The 18,761-nt window shown below is 34.6% G+C and overlaps 4 protein-coding genes across 6 annotated transcripts; 3 read left to right on the top strand and 1 right to left on the bottom strand.

Moving 5' to 3' along the window:
• Nucleotides 1–865: 865 nt before the first annotated feature.
• LOC141431460 (uncharacterized) lies at nt 866–5,986 on the top strand. 3 transcript variants are annotated; one of them, XR_012451722.1, is made up of 3 exons: nt 866–1,505; nt 2,824–4,993; nt 5,372–5,986. XR_012451722.1 is itself a non-coding variant. In XM_074092644.1 (2 exons), exons 1-2 carry the CDS (start codon nt 4,952–4,954, stop codon nt 5,786–5,788), a joined length of 459 nt encoding a protein of 152 aa, XP_073948745.1. In that variant the 5' UTR covers nt 4,745–4,951; the 3' UTR covers nt 5,789–5,986. The 3 variants fall into 3 exon arrangements, 2 of the variants coding, with proteins under 2 accessions (XP_073948745.1, XP_073948746.1); XM_074092644.1 differs by lacking the exon at nt 866–1,505 and having other exon boundaries at nt 4,745–4,993; XM_074092645.1 differs by lacking the exons at nt 866–1,505; nt 2,824–4,993 and adding an exon at nt 5,020–5,122.
• A 2,119-nt stretch (nt 5,987–8,105) lies between these two features.
• LOC141431457 (uncharacterized) lies at nt 8,106–11,486 on the top strand. Its single transcript, XM_074092641.1, has 2 exons — nt 8,106–8,347; nt 10,100–11,486. The coding sequence occupies exons 1-2, from the start codon at nt 8,309–8,311 to the stop codon at nt 10,523–10,525; spliced, it is 465 nt and encodes a 154-aa protein (XP_073948742.1). The 5' UTR covers nt 8,106–8,308; the 3' UTR covers nt 10,526–11,486.
• A 193-nt stretch (nt 11,487–11,679) lies between these two features.
• On the bottom strand, nt 11,680–13,746 carry LOC141431458 (uncharacterized). The gene is made up of 2 exons (XM_074092642.1): nt 13,613–13,746; nt 11,680–12,813 (listed from the first exon to the last, which is right to left on the bottom strand). The coding sequence occupies exons 1-2, from the start codon at nt 13,649–13,651 to the stop codon at nt 12,463–12,465; spliced, it is 390 nt and encodes a 129-aa protein (XP_073948743.1). The 5' UTR covers nt 13,652–13,746; the 3' UTR covers nt 11,680–12,462.
• Nucleotides 13,747–15,550: 1,804 nt separating this feature from the next.
• LOC141431459 (uncharacterized) lies at nt 15,551–18,490 on the top strand. The gene is made up of 2 exons (XM_074092643.1): nt 15,551–15,728; nt 17,033–18,490. The coding sequence occupies exons 1-2, from the start codon at nt 15,690–15,692 to the stop codon at nt 17,366–17,368; spliced, it is 375 nt and encodes a 124-aa protein (XP_073948744.1). The 5' UTR covers nt 15,551–15,689; the 3' UTR covers nt 17,369–18,490.
• Nucleotides 18,491–18,761: the final 271 nt, after the last annotated feature.

Below are 18,761 nucleotides of genomic sequence, written 5' to 3'. Positions count from 1 at the left end.
GTTTTTCATCACATTTACGAGTAAAATGTTATATTTGTAAAAGAAAAAATAGAATTCTTCCAAAATTGCTGATACCGTATGGTTGAAAACATAATTCGTGAGAGTAGATTGAGAATTCAATGACAGTTAAAGGGTTACCAGGGTTCGGCGAAATTAAATAGCGATTTAGCCGATATCGATATTCAGTGTCGAATCGACTAAATGGTTTGCTAAGTGGCTCCAAATTTTTCAAAATTACATCTAATGTGTGGTCAGATCTAATACTAAAATTGTCAAAATAAATACAAATTTTGAATCGATTTTTGATACGATTTTTGTGAGATCGATTAAAGAGCATGCGATCCGAACCGAGAATCGTTTCAGAGGTTAACGATTCAAAAAATCGATTTAAAGTGAAAAATCGACGAATGCCCCGTACCGCGTACCGCCCCCCGCCCCTGCACCCGCCAATCGAGACTCATTACCGGTGACAAAATGGCGTCTCTTTTGGAGAGAATTATGAAACTTGGTTAGCACCCTTGGTGATGGCAATGATATTATGCGCATATATAAAAAAAATATATAAAATGGATAAAGCGGATTTAAGGTGAGGCCAGTCAAAGCAATAAATAAATGAAATAACTGTCGTTGGTTCGTATTTGCACTCCTTTAAACGATATCTTACAATGCAAAGTAAATTATTAAACTAATTCGATATTGGCACCGCAAGTAATGGATAAACACTACTAGAAAGCCAATGCCGTAATGATTTTTAATATCGACACGAACAGCACTACCCTGACTCTGGCAACACTTGTGCAAAATGAGTTGTCAATCTAATCTCACGAATTATGGTTTCAAGTATAGGCTGCGCTGTTGGCCCCTCCGCAGCATGCGCCTGACGTGCGTGTGCATGTGAAGCGCGCGCAGCAGTATTAGTATGGGCAATAACTCATTTAAGAAAGAAAGAAAGAAAATACATTTATTAAACGCCATAAAACAAACATAAAATGAATACAAGACATAGATGATGCTAAATAGCCCGACCTTGGGCACCTTGACAAAAAAATTAGTACGCGCAAAGACTCATTTACCGACCTTGAGTTTCATGACAAGCACATTAAGGTTGAGGGTTTTATTTGGGGGGTTGCAACCAAGGTAGCCTGTCATGTTATGACACTTTACGAGCAAGTGTGATGAAAAATAAATTTAGCCATTATTTCATTTAAAATTAAGGTGGTTTTGTGCTAAAATGAAGATCATTTAAATTTTTGACTACCCTTTTATATCGAATTATATACTTACACATCGAAATAAAATAAATTGCTTTTGCAATGACAATAAATAAATTTCATAATTCTAGTTAAACTCGTAAATTTTGCATTGAGCCCTGTAATTAAGTAAGTTATCGGTGTTCAGAAGAGCTATAAAATAGATAAAATTCAGAAATGGATATATGGAAAGGAACTACCGAATACCGGAACTTTGGAGTATGGGATTTAATTTATTGTTTATCAGTGATAGGGGTAAGTTAAAATTTGATTTAAACATTAAAACCGATCAACTTAGGAACAGTTGACACTTTGGATTAGCCAAAAGAAAATAAGGTCTATAAGTTCTATCGGTACAATGAAACCAAAAATGCGTTAGCGTTTATATCTACATATCTAGGTACATCAATTTAATTGAATCCTACTTTATATTATATATAAATGCAAAAGTTTGTGTGTGCGAGTGTGTGTGTGTGTATGTTTGTTACTCCTTCACGCTAAAACGGCTGGACGGATTTGGATTAATTTTGGTACGTAGATAGCTGGACATCTGGAACAAAATATAGGCTACTTATTATTTTTATATTCCCACGGGATGATTCCCACTAACAACCGCTGGGCTTAGAGTCATGAAATTTGGTATGTAAGTTGCTGGACATCTGGATAGCACATAGGCTACTTTTTATTCCAGTATTTCCACGGGATAGGGATAAAAAACTTGAAATTGCAACCGCTGGGCTTAGTCATGAAATTTTGGACAGTTGTTCTTAAGACAACCTCAATGAAGATTACGATATACATTTTGGGAATTCCCAGGGGATTTTGTAAAATCCCGGAATTTCAATTGTAAATATCGAATAGTTTACGCGTGCGAAGCCGCGGGTAAACTCAAGTATTTATATAAATACTTATATTGAACCATTTTTTATAACACAAAAGTAGGCTTGTGTTTGACCACAATCAAATCAACTCTAATGGTAAGCCATGATGTGACTAAGATGCCGCATGTTTTCCCTAATTAATGCTCACTCACCCTTGAATCATATTATACACTAGTGTTTACACGCACACGTAAATCATTAGATCCAGCAGCTGAATTAAAATTCCGGGATTTTTAAAAATTCCCATGGGAATTCCCGAAAATTAAATCGTAGTTTTCACTGACGTTACATTAAAAACAATCATGTCAAATTTCATGACTTCAGTTCGTTCGTATCCGTGGGAATATCGGAATAAAAAGTAGCCTTTGTTTTATTCCAGATGTCCAGCTATCTACGTACCAAATTTCATCAAAATCTGTCCGGCCGTTTCAAACATACTCACAAACTTTCGCATTTATAATATTAGTAGGATTTATTAGTATTTTTATTTTACTAATATACTCTTAACTCATGTGGTCTTTTTTTGTGAGTAGTATATTTTATCCAGAAACAAGTACTAGTTTGAATGCCAATGTGACAAATTGTAAAAACTAATTAAACTATCACTATGCAAATGCATCTTCGCCAATATAATTATTATTCTTATTACCATACACCGATTATAATTTATTTTTTTATATCTTCCATTTAAGGTGTTAATATTTATAATATGCTTTTGCTGTTGCTATTGCATATGGGCAATTACTAAGAACCCGTCATATTTTGATGACATGGACAGACGAGAAATACCAGGCATTGAGTTACGCCATTCAAATTATGAAGAAACACTTAAAATAGATACGAGTACATATCGACATCAACCAGAACTTCCTAGCCTTGAAGCCGATAATATTGCTTGTGATGTTAACGATGGTATCGGTAATGAATCAGACAGTGGAGAAGCTTCTAGCGACAGTAACATTGAAGATAATGGCAATGAGCAAGTCATTTATAACGCCTGTAATGCTGGAGATCACAGTGATTGTACATTTAGGATTGAGAAAAATAGTGATTTGTAATGTAGTAGTAGGGAATTCAAAGGTACATCAGGTTCAAATATTACGAATAGAATTAAAAACGGTGAAGATTATGTGACAGATGTGAGAGTGTCATAGATAGAAGTGACCAATGTAACAATCAACATGATGACTGTTGTAAAAGTAATAAGGGTGATAGTAGCGAAGCTACTACACCAACCTAAGTTTGCACCTTGCACTTTTTTAGAACAGTTCGAAAATTTAAAATTCACCTAGGCAATCGCCCTGTTGCATCAGTATGGACAGCATCTTTGTCGCCGATACGCGACTTACGAATTTACGTCTCCTATTTGTGGAATTTTATAATTTTGAACTGATCTTGTTTAGACGCGAGGTGCAAACTCAGCTTGTTCAGGTTGTAGGCGTAGGGAGTGGTTGTCTAGGGAATCTGAAAGTTTTTTTTAATTTGTAATTTTTTCTACAACAGATAATTTCTTATATATATAATCTCCGACTAACAAATTATTGATTATAAGTTGTATATGCACATTTTGTCCTCACTGTTTGTACTACTCATTGTGAATTTATTATTGTGATTGTAGGTATTTAAAGTAAACATTATCAGAATGTGATGATACTTGTATTATTAGTAACCTAGTGTTATAATTTTATTATTTGTAGTTTACTTTGTTCAGTAAGGATCCAAATACTGAAGTTAACTTAAAAGAAAAGGACCATAATATCATTAAAAATATTGTATGAACCTGGTTTGTCTTAAATTATTTATTTTATTTATATTTTATAACTTTGACATGTACATTTTTTTGCTCAATCTATTATTTATATTTCTTTGTACTTTTTTATAACCTTTCTTTGAAACCATTTTTTTAGTTAATTACATAATTAAACTGAATTCATACTTTTTATGTGAATATACTTAATTTATAATTTTTGTAATGGTATGGTATGTTTTGTTGTTTGACTGTTTAATAAACAAACTATTTGTAATTTACGAACTTTGTCTTCTTTGAAAATCACAATCGCAAGAAATAATAAATACTCTATTATTGCTTAAAACATCAATTAACGCGTCAAACTAATTAGAGTCCCAGGCAAACATCGATCGCGGTGAGATGCATCTAGAGTAAAATCCTGCACGAAAAATGAGATACTACCAGTTAATTACATACTAATGTAAAAAGCTACGCGAAAAATTGCGCCAAGTACAAGATTCTATTATAATTTTGTTAGTTCGAGGTGAAATAGTATTCGGTGAATCGCTACAAGGAATTTATGCTTTTGAGGTAAAAACTAACAAATGAAAAAAGTCATTTAAATAATAACTACTTTGAAAATTAAAATTAGCTCTGAGCATTGCCTCAAGTGATTCTTTCTCACTCACATGAGACATGACGAGTTATGAGTAAAGAAGACATAAATTTTATAATTATTATTATTCCCCTTGATGGCGGCCTTAAGCCATACATTTTACAAGTAAAAAGCTGGGAAAGCTGACAACTGTCATTTTACAAAGCTAATAGGATTGGCCAACCGTTTTACTATCTACCCGCATATTTCTAATATTATGTGAAATTTATAATTTTTATTAATATGAACTGTATTCCATTAGGGGTTAAGATGAAACTGCTTCCTAAGGAAATAAATAAGAAAGTAACCAGCAGTTTTAGATTCAACTACATTTTTAGTAATAACCTCAGCAGGAGAGTGACGATACTAATAATATTTTCACTTTAGAAGACATTATTGAGATTTTGACGTGTTTAGAAGTACTAAACGAAACATAATGAACGAAAATGACATGTGGATGTTAGGAGGGTTTGGTGCGGTAAGCTTTTATGTATTTTTTTATATTACTTGTCATTTTCATCAATTTCCAGTGGTTGGATTAACTTCATAGTGTATTGTTATTTTTGCAATTAAAAATGATCACATTTGTAATCCTGAATACAAAACGGTAATAAACAACGTCTGATTAATAATTATAATTCGTGGTTTCAACGGCCATCAGTTTTTCGAATATGCTCCGTCTACTGCCAAATAAATTTGACATTTATTCAGGCCATGTTACTTGCTTTATTTTTTTCCGAATATTCTCATGTCTAATTTGATTTTCATGGGTACACCAAGGTGATCTGATGACCTAGTAAAGATTGCAGGAGTCTATCCAGCTTGATGATTAATTATTTGATAATATTCATTTCAGTTTACAATATTGTCAATCGTGTACTGCATTATGTACTGGTGCAAATTGTATTTTATGAAAGAAGAGGAACCTCCTACAGTGAATATACTTGCCACCTATGATGCCCGATTACCTGAACCAGAACGGGTGCGGTTCCACCCAGGTTTTGAAATGCCACCACCGACGTATGAAGAAGCCGTTCGTGTGTATGCAGAATGCATCGCTGCGTTTGGGTTACGTCATAGAAATTCTGAAGAAGTACTTAGAGAAGATCTTGGCGAAGAATTTAGCGGCAATCAGAGTGGAAATGGAGGACGAAATGGGGACGGAACTGAGGACAGAAGTGGAGAAAGAAGTGGAGACAGAAGTGGAGACAGAAGTGGAGACAGAAGTGGAGACAGAAGTGGAAATAGAAATGGTGAGAGAAGTGAGGAATAAAACTTATTTTATAGAGAAAATCGAAATGATTTACGGTTTTTTATGTATGTTCTAATTGTTTTTTTTTTGTATTTGTGTTTAATATTTTAAACTTGTTGTTATTTTCATTATGTTTCGCCGACAAAACGATTATTCGCGATAGCTTTGCGGCATATTTTTTTTTAGTTTTGGTCTGCAAAGTATGGCATTAATTTTTTTTTACAAATATGACTACTCATAAATGATCACATAATATATTTATATTTTTAAAAATATATGATTATATTCAAATAGTTTTAAAGGATATAAAATGGTTTCCCCAAAAATTAAGTTTATCTTCTGCAAAATCTATATTATTTTTTTCGTGTTGTGATTTTTATGATAATAATTTACTATGTATTTTCGACATATTAATGAATTCTCTTTAAATGGGTGGTTACAAATTAAAAGCAAATAGTTGTCTTGAACAATAATTTGCTTGTCTATATCTACATCAATCTAATTTCTTCTTGTATTCCTTACTGAGACTTAATCTGTCCTGACAAAAATTATATGTTTAATTTTTGAGATTTGCACACTAAGGAGCTGTTTCACTATCCATTGCTTAGTGTTAACTGACGGTTAAATGTGATGCCGTCTCCGTCTATTCGAACAAAACAAATAGAGACGGCATCACATTTAACTGTCAGTTAACACTAATCAATGGATGGTGAAACAGCCCCTTACACTTCTATACTCTCTTCAAGTATGACTTAACTTTCAGTATTTCAGTATTTTCACATAACATTGACGTCTTCGCCCTTATTACTTAAAGTACACTGTGATTAAAAAAAATCATTATTCCAACAAGATTATTTTGTAAATAATATTATATTTTATTATGTAAACCACACCGGTGGCACACAATATAACGAAGCCGTTTGTTATTAAAATAAAAAAAAATAGAAAAATATACGAGTTTTACTTTTCCATACAAAACTACTGGATTTACTGGAATTTTAGGTATGTCACAGAGAGCTGTGTTGGTACCATTAGCCAAATATGTGGTGTACCACCCTAAAGTTGATAATCATTTGTATGACACAAAACAATAATGCCAATAGACGTGTCTGTCAACTTGAAAGTTCGACTTTAGCGACATATCATTTTCATAGGAACTTGTTTAAAATTGATAGACCACTCACTTGGCTGATGGTACAGTCAGCATCAAAAGTAGCTATACACTTTCGTCCTTTGTCGTTTTACAGCCACGTACCTACTCAACACCATGCAAAATTGTCAATGTGTCAATGAGACAGAGTAAAAAAGTGATCCGCTACTTTTGATGCTGAATGTAACCACAGTAGACTTCCTATGGCTGATAATATCAGATATATTATGATGATGATCAGGAAGCTAAACTTTGGGACCGATGACTTCATTATGATGCAAATTCACATGTAGGATGCTTTTTATATAAACAATATTGCGATACCCCACAAATGATTAATAATGCTAAAGAGATACTGTAAATAATAAATACTATATAATATGAACAAAATATTTAGTGGGTGACGTAATTCTAACGAAAACTATTTTTTCCACAAGTAAATGAAAAACATTAAATGAAATTCAGAAAGATTTTGACTTCAACATACATCTGCAGAACGCTTAAAATTCAAATAAATAAATGATGATCTCACCACCTGACGGTTAAATGTGACGCCGTCTCTATTTGTTTTGTTCGAATAGACGGAGACGGCATCACAACCGTCGTTTAACACTTATCAATGGATGGTGAAACAGCCCCTAAATGTAGCTTGACGTCATATGCCTGTGTGACGGCACCAAAGTTTCGCTCCCTGATTATCATCATCAATATCATCATTATAGCATTAAAGCAGTTGTCTCACCGCCGGCGAGGAAACGATTGGCTATCGACTATTTTCTCGCTCAAGAAACGAACAAAAAATATAAGATCCTGTGTGAGTAAAAGAGACATATATATTAATAGTTGATCGCTGGCGGTTCACACTGCCGACATCTTTTGTCGCAGCGACAAGAGCTATAAAACTCGCTGAGCTATAAAACTAGCTCAGCGATACTCGCTCAGCGCTGTTAGCTTGGCGGCCGCCCGGCTCGAGCGAGTGGAGCGAGCAATCGCCCGTCGTGCTCGAACACTCGCTTTTCACTGCTCGCCCACTCGTTTCTAGTTACTCGCTCTGCTCGCTTCTCGCTCATCGTCGGCGGTGGGACAAGTGCCTAAAGTACTTAGTAAAAAACCTGTTCCTTTGCTTTGAGGATTACTGTGACAATCTAGGTGGCGCTAGTATCGCAGTACTTTGACAACTTTGCGCTTGCCACTCGAGGGGTTATCCACTTACCCTTTTTTTAATAAATTAACTAAAACTTCTAAAACTATTTCAGTGACTGTATTAGTATAATAAGCTTGAAGAATAAAGTAGCTGATAATTGATAAGTTTTAATTTAAAATCTGTTGTAAATGAATTATAATAATTATAATTGTTATTTTTTGAAATACTATTCGACAAAGAAATCATAATGGTGTGGATCATTATCTTCAACGGAATCTTGTTGGTGGTAAGTACATTTTGAATTTAGGGTGTTGTTTTGCAAAAGCTATTACGCAAGCCTGGTATAGCTAATTAAACGCGATGCAAATTTCAAAACCCCAAAGAAATACGTACAGTCAAGGACATAATTCATTAATCACATTGGAAACTTTTTCAAAGGGAAATTCATTACGATTTTCCTTGTTAATTAATGCGATGTCACTACGACGTTTACTGTGAAATGGTTGCGTGGCGGGTTAGGGATTAAAGTAGTTGACCGTACAAACTTTGTTTTGAAAACATCAGTTAAATATCTACTGTAATATACTTACTCTTCGTCTGGTTGGCATTATATTAAAAGTAAAGTAACGCCTGATTCAATAAAATAAATTATGTATGATGGAGTAGGTGAAAATGTTTTCACTTCTCATGCTCTTAAAATGTTAATTACTTTAGTCTCTGCATATCGGGACTGAAGCTCCTCATTAATCTCTAGGGATTAAAGTTTTTTTTTAAATTTACGTTGGAAACCCCTAAACAGCCAATCACGGTGTTTGCGAATGGAGGATGATCGTTATTTCTCAGTGTGTCTATAGACAATTTTTAGGACGTGGAAATAACCTCAAAATGACAACCGTGCAAAAAAAAAACAATTTTATTTCGTGAAACACAATTAATGATTACGAATATGAATATGTTCAATTATATTAAGGATAAATTCATTTTATTATGCATAGTACAATTATTAGTTCTAAAATAGTTTTCAATTTTGAAATTGTTGGCTAAATATGCGAGCATTTAATCAGTGTCACTTTACAAAAAAAAGAAATTAAAAAAAAACGGCCAAGAGCGTGTCGGACACGCCCGAAATAGGGTTCCGTAGCCATAACGAAAAAAATAAGTAATATTTTTCTAAGGATTTCGTATTTGGGACGGAATATTCCAAGTTTAGGTATATTTTATAACTTAGGCTGCTATTTACTCTTAAACTACTAATAATTCTCAAGAGAACCGTTATAGTTTTCCTTGTAAGTTTGATATATTACTTACTAGCATCCTGATTTTTTTCAAATTTTTCAACCCACCGATTAAGACTTTAGAGGGGGGGACGATCGATTTTAATGAAAATTTGTACTTTAAAGTTGAATATTTTGCAAAAAAATTACTGAGTCGAAAATCTGAATTTAAAACACCTATCCAACAATACTCCACACTACAAGGTCGGATGAGAAAAAGAAAATCACCCCCACTTTACGTCCATGGGAGGTACTCAAAAAACAATTTTTTTTAATTTTTTTGTTCTATTTTATCGGCATACTTTACATATACAATTTGTGCAAAATTACAGCATTCTAGCATTGATAGTCCCTGAGCAAAGCCACAGACAGGCAGACAAACAGACATGGCGAAACGAATAAGGGTTCCGTTTTTGCCATTTTGGCTACGGAACGCTAAAAAGCATGTAAAAAAATTTTTTGATAATTTTTTTATAAGTCGTATTAAGCGTACGTTTTTCAAAAGTAATATTGTAATTTTGAACAGAACGTCGTTTATTTCCTCACATTCAAAGTAAAAAGTAGTGTGTTTAAAGCGAGACTAAACCACCATAAATGAGACTCAAACTATACACCCACCCTCGCTCTGCTCGGGTGGCTAAACATCTCGTGTCATTGTGGCTTGTTTTAGCCTCCTTTTTACTGTACAGGTACCACTTAAGATTACAAAACTGTAATTCAAGTACCTAACAAGCTATATCTTACAATATATATTTTTATTTCAGGCCCTACTCACAGTATTTTTCACTTGCGGATTGGTATGTGTGAAGTTGTTTAGTCCTGAACTTGAAATTGTAATAGAAGATGATGAAGAAGAAGAAGACTTCTTCCCTGTGCCACGAAGGCTTCTAGAAGATGTAGAACCAAGTTATGAAACGGCACACATTACCCGGGACAGTCTACGCTACCAAGATACAAGCGAGGACCGTACCTATGATGAAATGGATATGTATTTGATGAGTATCAGAGACAGCTTAACAAGTAGCGATAAAGGTAATACTACAGATGATCACACAGATTCTAACCCTGTAGAAGATGCGGTTAAAGATGAAAACGACGATGCATCTGGTTCGCAAAATGATAGTGGGATCAAATCAAATGCTGATGATCATAAACCTACCAATCCTAAAGAAAAAAGTGGTGACAATTAAGATATTTTTAAGGAAGGGAGGGTTGTACTGTACAATACTGCCCTCCTAAGCCAAAAGGCGCTATCTCAAAAAATAAACACATTTAAGTTGTTTATACTATTGTGTAGCATTCTGCATCACATGGTGTAAATGACAGAAAAGCGGTTTTTTTTATATAGCGCTTTTCGGCTTACAGGAGGTCAGAATAGGTATTTTTATTAAGCGTTATAAAATATTAACAAATTTTAGTAATAGTAATTACAACCAAGTCCTATCGTTTTCTGTATGAGAACACTCTCTGGACAGTTAGGTACGCTGTCATTGTGTACTTAAATGTACTTTAAAATTACACCACATTTTATTTATTTAAAACTTTAATAATTGAACTAATAGTCACTGTTATTTGCTTAATGGAAACATGTAATGTACACATTCTGAAAAAAAAAAGTTTTAACCTGTCCTCTCCCAGAGGCACAAATTTGTGCCCAAATTCCTTTGATCCTGTTATCCTGGGAGATGACAGATTAATAACGTATAATATTTGAATAAAAAAAGATTCTTAAATGGTCGTATTGATTTTTTAAATTATGACACAAGTCACAACGCTTTAATTTCGTTCAAAAATTGCTAATATTCATCATGTAATTTTTTTCTTCCTGTTACTCAATAGCTGGGCCCACGCCGGGCAAACAGCCTCACAAGGCAGTCATTTTTGGTTCAATTTTGAGTCCGGTATTAAACAAGATCATGCTTTAAGTCATAATGTGGTAGCCTCGTGAGGTTGTCTCAGTATGGACCCCGGTTCATTATTTTATTCTTGACATTTTCTATTCTAATATCGTGCTACATTTTTTCTATTCTCACTTATTACTAACGCTTCATCAATTACAAATAATAATTAGCGTTTTTGTTATTTTATTATGCGGCTTACTGAAACTAGTAAACTAGTAACGTGTCAATAAAGAATTTTATTATTAAATTATTTCATTAAAGTATTTTTCTAAGACAACCAATTAACATTTGAAATAAAACCTTGAAAATACCCGCGAGTCGCGGGTGAGCAAATTAATTGATCCAGTTCATTGAAAATACTATTCTCGTAATAACAACCACTTTACTTACTATAGACTTAAATATTTAAGAAATTATGTCATAATGCTTGTTTATTTGTAAAAGTTAAACCAAAATGGTTATAGGCTGGCTGCGGCGATTGCTACATTTTGACATTTCTGATTGATTTGCAAAGCAGAAGCCGTTTTATCTAACGCAAGGATACTTGTTTTCACGTTCACCATCTCTTTCTAAACTCATCTTTAACTATGTGGTAGACGAGATGAAAGAGCTGAAAGTGTTTGCGTTAGACAATATTATTGTCACAAGATCCAGTAGGGTAATAAGAATTCGTCAAGTAGATTAAAATATTGTCATCAATAATATTCAATATTGTCATTGGTAGACCGAGATGAAAGAGCTGAAAGTGTTTGCGTTAGACAATATTATAGCCGCAAGATCCAGCAGGGTAATAAGAATTCGTCAATTAGATTAAAATATTGTCATCAATAATATTCAATATTGTCATTGGTAGACAGAGATAAAAGAGCTGAAAGTGTTTGCATTAGACCATATTATAGCCACAAGATCCAGCAGGGTAATAAGAATTTTTCAATTAGATTAAAATATTGTCATCAATAATATTCAATATTGTCATCAATAATATTCAATATTGTCATCAATAATATTCAATATTGTCATCAATAATATTCAATATAGACAATAAAAGTTTAGTCATCAGGGAAGCGATAAATCAGCAGTGTTGCAGAATTATTGGCTAGGTATCTTGCATTGCCTACTACTTAATTCAACAATTCCTTTATAACTTATACTACATCGCTTATAAACTATTTATAAACATTAGGTACAGTATATCGTACCAGTCATTGGATACAATTAATTTAAACTTAACCAGTTGTAGTTTCACCGTCAACATCTTGGCTGCAGCCAGCTTCCACACGCTTCTCAGACGTTACGCTTTCGATGTTAATAATGTCTTTTGAGTTCCTGTGACGAACTTTTAAGCTCGTCTTCATGGCTTCCGCATAGCTTGGCGGCTCTGGATCGGAGTATATTGGAGGTGGGTCCAAGACCGGCACATGCAGGACAGAGTCGTGATGTGAAGACGCAGCGGTCTGGAGCTCCACGCTGTTGGAGGCTTCACGCAGGCTTAAGACGTAAGGACGGATCTTCTTACAAACGTAATGGCAGCATATGCAAATAAATGCGAAGCACGTGGAGGAAATCAAGATAATCAACTGAAAACAAAATAAGTGTACATGTTAAAATTTTATTTTTACCTGGTTAGAAGAAGGGTTATATTTTTCGAGTGTATATATTTTATGAAAGGGTACGTATGTCTATTTTTTTGGTCCTCTCTGCAGCCTAAACAACTGAACGTATTTTAACATATTATTATGACATAATCATTAGATTCGTAGAAACTGTCGGAGTATATACGAGTATTTATGTTATTAAATTATAATACTTAGCTATTTCTACAGTATACAGTGTTACCGGCAGCCTGGCTTTTTTAAGAGAGGTTAAAGTAACCTATTTCTGTAACGACGATGATATAAATTTAATTAATAAACTAAAATTCAGACTTAACTTTCTAACAAAATTATAATTTCAAGCAACGTACCAACAGCTAAGTAAATTGACAAGTAACTATCAAAGTATTTGTCGGCGCGGCTGTCATTTACACTTACTTTTTACTTATCACTTACTTGTAGAAAGTTAACAAAGTCAGAAATAAACTAAAATTCTGATTAAATTAATGTAATGGTTAAGTTACAGGAAAAAGTTACGTTAACCTGCCTTAGAAAAAGCCTAGCTGCCGGTAACACACTGTAAATACAAAAAAGACTGAACATGAAAAAAGTAGGAAATAAAATTTAAAACCTAAATCAAAACAAGACTCAGACCAGAGTGGAATCCGACCAGTTTAGAATCCGACGTGCTTGGAGTCCGACCAGCTTGGAATTCGACGAACTTGGAATCGGACCAAGAAAGATCCAATCCCATCAAATTATGTGTATGCATGTGAAAACTTACCTGCATCATAAGAGCCGATGGCTGTTGGTCGTCAGACATTATGGTTATTTTGTTTAAAGACTTTTATATGGATCCAATAACATTATTTGTTTGTGATTTTACGAGATGAAACTGTATGTAAGAGATCTCTTGAAAACAAGTTTACCAAGGACTACCTTCAAACTACTACATTTTTCGGAGTATCAAACGCATAGGACTTGAAATCGTTTGAAGTAAAGTATCGATTAGGAACAAATAACGGACAATTATTCTTTATTTATAGTGCAACTTGAAATAGTAAAAAAATCGCAACGGTTCATCCGTTACCTAAAATTTATAATTATGGCAATAGTTAAACTTATCAGTTTTTTTGTTTTACGTCGAATTCAAATTCACATCGTTTATTCTATAAATAGGCCGCAACTTTGTTTTAAACTACCAGCACTTATTCTTTCGGAAAGACCATCATTGCCAAGAAGAACACTGTCGCTAGTGCTGCTGCTTAAGTAGCGTAGTAGGAAAAAAGCAACCTGAGATATGTGTGCATAGGAGACATTTGTGTCTAGACTCCTGTCCAGCGGCGGTGTAGGAGTTATAGCACGCAGCACGGAATGCTGAGGACCTGGGTCTGATTCCCAGCGCTGGTTTCTTTTTCTGGTTTTTCTGTACATCGATGTCTCATTTTTTATTTTCAACAAATTTTTCTTTGCTTAGAGTGAAACTTAAAAGATTTAACATTTTTGGAACGATTATTATGATTATATTTTGTTTAAACGTGCCAATAAACTTCATCCCAGCCTATAGGTATACTTCCCACTGCTGGGCACAGGCCTCCTCTCAGAACAAGAGGGCTTGGGCCATAGTTCCCACGCGGGCCCAGTGCGGATTGGGAACTTCACACGCACCATTGAATTGCTTCGCAGGTTTGTGCAGGTTTCCTCACGATGTTTTCCTTCACCGCAAAGCTCGTGGTAAATTTCAAATGTGATTCCGCACATGAATTTCGAAAAACTCAGAGGTGCGAGCTGGGGTTTGAACCCACGAACCTCTGTTTGAGAGGCGATAGGTCAAACCACTAAGCCACCACGGCCAATAAACTTATCATCGGAAAATTTTGTATTTATCTTGCTTTTCAATTAGCATCAGTAAGCTACAGTAAGGTATTTGAGATAGCAAGATAAATACCTACGAAACTTTTTTGTTAAAATACGATAGCTAAACATTTTTCCATGCATCTTTTTTGTACTTTGATATAATATAACACAATATATAACATACGTAGGTCAAGAAAGATTAAGGATGATATAATTGGCATGTTTAAGAATTTTACGTCAAATTATGACCGTTCCGAAAACTTTTACTCTTTTAAGGGGCTACCCGAGGTTTTCATCGATTTTTGACAAGTTTTGAATCGTATCTTCTACTTTTGCACTACAGATAGAATTATAATTCAAACGGCTATCGGTTCTCCAATCTTTTATCTCCATTTTGTCTTCCGGATTTTGAAAAAAAAATAATATTTAATTTTGTATGATTTTTTAAACATTGTCTGAAAAAACACTTATTTCGTATGTATACGAAATCTACATATTTGGGTTCGTCTTTGAAGTCTCTAAAAACTGGTCGAGGGTTTTCATTTGAAACTAATTAACACAAATTGTTCAACTTTGATGCCAAATATCTCGAAAACAAAGAAATTTGAAGTAAATTTGGGATACTATATTGCTTAAAGCCATTGTTGTTAATATAATAAGCTACAAAAAACGTTAGAAAACTATGGAATTCAGATCGAAGGTAATTGGGGCATGGGATCCCCTTAAGTTGCACTCTAAGCTAAAAATAATTTGCCGATATTTTGTTCTCTATCGGTTTCATTATATTCCAAACAATTTCATGTCCTGTGTGTTTGATACTCCGAGAAATGTAGTATTTTGAAGGTAGTCCTCACTACCCCTTGTTTCAAAGAGTTTCCTTCTGATTGGTCTAAGGGTCACTGTACTTTAATACAAGAACATTATTTTAATCACGTCAAATCATAAATAAATAATTATATCCGAAGTATACTTATAAAAGTATTTATTATAACAAAATAAACACAATGTTCGAGTTACCTTTATTGATTCCCCTTATATTGACGGTAAGTTTTGTTTACACATTATTTAATAGAAAAAATACTCCACGAAGACACTTAGTAGATGTCAATTGGTAAAAATGTTGATGATATCACACACTAAGATCTACGAGTTTTATGTGTCGCCTATTTTAAGACTTGTATACTTGTATAGTATATTTTAAAAGCTTTGTTAAACAATGAAAAAACCCGTTATAACCGTAAAAACCGTTGGGGGAGGAATGTCCTCGAGCGGCGGGCACGAACCAGAAGACGAAGTGTTGGAAGGCCTCCCATCAGCTGGACTGATGACACCGTGAGAGTTGCGGGCAAGTGGTGAATGCAAGTGGCGAGTTGTCGTTCATTGTGGCGTGTGGAAGACCTTTGTTCAGCAGTGGACGTCTTCCGGCTGATGATGATGAACCAATAAACCCGACTGCTTTAAAGAGAATTAGTTCAGTGGTCTACTCTAGGAACCCACTAAATAATTAAACCCATTTGATAACGAGATTACGCTGTTCATCACGTTGTTGGTCGGCGTCCTTACTCGTTGTGTACCTACTCACCGAATACCAGCGCTGTGGCTTACCGCAGCACAATGCTGAGCCAGCGCCTGTTCTTCAGTGCATCACATGGCTTCCATTTATGTTTCTGATCTGTTTAATTGTTACTAATGGTTTTATTTGCTATCGTCCTTGTTTCGGGCTTAATTTTAAGTGCTGAATTGATAGTTTTATTACTCTTTAATTACTAAGCCATGTCTTTGTTTTGAAGAATAAAGAATGTCGTCACTACTTTGAAAAAATCTCGTATCTAAAATCAATATGACAACAAAATTGAACCTTGCCGTAATGTTCATAAAGCTCACTCAGAAAAATTATCTATTTTGAGGTACGAGTTTTTTTGTAACTAGTAACGACAAATCTATCTATCTATATACTCATAGGATTTGTTCTTGAGAATATAGTATAGTTCCCCTTGCTTTCCACACCGCAGAGCTGGAGTACGGAACTCGTAGTTGGCAATATAGAACGCTGCTGTACACTTTCATATTAGAACCCTTAGTCACCTTTTACGATCCCAATGGGAAGGAAAAAGTCCATAACATAACCTTATCAAGTTTGGAAAGTTACAAACCCGACATTTCAAAGGTCAATATCTCAAAAACAGATGAACTGATTTTAATAGAACATAGCTAAGAATATATCGTTTAAAAAAATATCGAAATTGGTTCATCCGATTGACAGCTACATGGCCACAGACATTTGCGTTTTGCGTAGGGGGGGGGGGTTAAAAAATAAAACTTTAACATATACTTATATTGTTTTCAGACAATCCTCTTGACCATCATCGGTGTGTGTATATGTTGCCAATGCCTTTCAAACAACCTGCCACGCTCAAACGTGGCTGAAGCTCCCAGCAGCATGGAGCTTGAGAGCACTGCTTCATCATACGACGACTCTATCCTGCATGAGCCGATCTTCAACCTTCCAAAATTCTTCCATCCAGAGCCTCCGCCGAGCTACGAGGAAGCCATGAAAATCAGCTCAAACGTTCGTCACAGGAACTCAAAAGAGATTTTGAACGTCGAAAACGCAACGTTTGAAAGGCGTCCGGAAGTTGGAAGCAGTGATGTCGGCGGTGAAACTACTACTGATTCAGTTTAAATTAATTAAACCCAACGACTGGTACGATATAATGTACCTAACGTTTACAAATAGTTGATAAGCGAGGTATTTGAGGTCATAGATGAAATATTCAATGGAGTGGTAATACAAGATAGTCAATTTCGCATCACTTGCTGATTTATCGTTTATATATACTTATGTCTAGTTTTTCATTATTATTCTTCTTCTCGGACAAATCCATTTTTGAATTTTCTTTACTTTTCTTTTCGTTGACTAAACATTTACTGTCTATAACAATAATTTACTTGTCAAATTCTAATTATTTTGCCAGACTTTGACCAGAGGCCGTATTGCCTAACGTAGAAATATTTTTCGCATACAAAAACTGTCATTTGATTGCAATCGCGAGCGTCAGAAACTCTAGACAATACGGCTTAAGGCTATGTAGTAATGTCTAACACAACTGAAATTGCTTTCAGCACCTCTGTCTACCGAATGGTATAATAATGATGGTAGAAGGAGATGACGAATATAAATGTGGGTGTTCTTGCGTTAGATAATACAGTATGTCCAGCAAAACAATAAGAGTGCGGTTAATCATTTCAGTTAAACTATTTTTTAAAACATTGTGACATAATTCCACTCTATTGATTAATTGTTGCATATTTACGCGTATGTAGTGGTTATCTTATTAATATATGAAATCACAAGAATAGTATTTTTTAAGTTTTATTTTATTTTTAATTAGATGTATAAATAATTTAGTGTACTCAAACTATATAATGTATTACTGTAAATATTTTTCACGATAATGTTACTGCTAACACTTGGTTTATTTTTAATTAAAAGACATCAAGTGACACAATCCCTGTTGTGAGTGACACAAGCTGTTTTTTATCATCTCAATTTTTATCACGTCACGAATAGCCTTAAGCTTTGCGAATTCCAACTAACAGTGCAGTCAAGGAAACTGAATCATGTACCAGGGCAGAACCTTTGCGCTACTAATGTCATGTTGACATCCCATACATTTTGCCAAAGAAATCATAGCGAAATTAATTATGTATGTGATTCAGTTTCCTTGACTGTACGTGTATTTGTTTGTTTGTTTATACTCTTTATTGTATTAATTATGTAAATAAATGTTTCGCTCTCTCTCTCTCTCTCTCTCTCTCTCTCTCTCTCTCTCTCTTTCTCTCAATATGATCCGATATCGGTATCGGATGCCGAAATGATCTCGGGGCAAGTAAAATGTATAAAATATGATCCGATATCGGATCGGATAATCTGAAAACGCTCTTATGATACACGCTTGTCAAGTATCGAGTTAAAGCTGGCCATACACGTTACGGTTCACCGATGAGGTCTACCTGTGCAGGCGTTCCTGAGTTGGCCATACACGCTACGGTCTACCGGAGAGGTTACCTGAGGT

Source organism: Choristoneura fumiferana, chromosome 9, assembly GCF_025370935.1.
Source record: "Choristoneura fumiferana chromosome 9, NRCan_CFum_1, whole genome shotgun sequence".
Classification (NCBI taxonomy): Eukaryota; Metazoa; Arthropoda; class Insecta; order Lepidoptera; family Tortricidae; genus Choristoneura; species Choristoneura fumiferana.
Note: the sequence above shows the minus strand (reverse complement) of the source record. Positions and strands in the feature narration are given on the sequence as shown.

Bases quoted from the DNA above. Each gene is read 5' to 3' on its own strand.
- LOC141431460 (XM_074092644.1), top strand. From the start codon at position 4,952: ATGAACGAAAATGACATGTGGATGTTAGGAGGGTTTGGTGCG. The intron at 4,994-5,371 runs GTAAGCTTTTAT...TATTCATTTCAG, and splicing joins TGTTAGGAGGGTTTGGTGCG to TTTACAATATTGTCAATCGT.
- LOC141431457 (XM_074092641.1), top strand. From the start codon at position 8,309: ATGGTGTGGATCATTATCTTCAACGGAATCTTGTTGGTG. The intron at 8,348-10,099 runs GTAAGTACATTT...TTTTTATTTCAG, and splicing joins TCAACGGAATCTTGTTGGTG to GCCCTACTCACAGTATTTTT.
- LOC141431458 (XM_074092642.1), bottom strand. From the start codon at position 13,651: ATGTCTGACGACCAACAGCCATCGGCTCTTATGATGCAG. The intron at 12,814-13,612 runs GTAAGTTTTCAC...TTTTGTTTTCAG, and splicing joins CATCGGCTCTTATGATGCAG to TTGATTATCTTGATTTCCTC.
- LOC141431459 (XM_074092643.1), top strand. From the start codon at position 15,690: ATGTTCGAGTTACCTTTATTGATTCCCCTTATATTGACG. The intron at 15,729-17,032 runs GTAAGTTTTGTT...TATTGTTTTCAG, and splicing joins TGATTCCCCTTATATTGACG to ACAATCCTCTTGACCATCAT.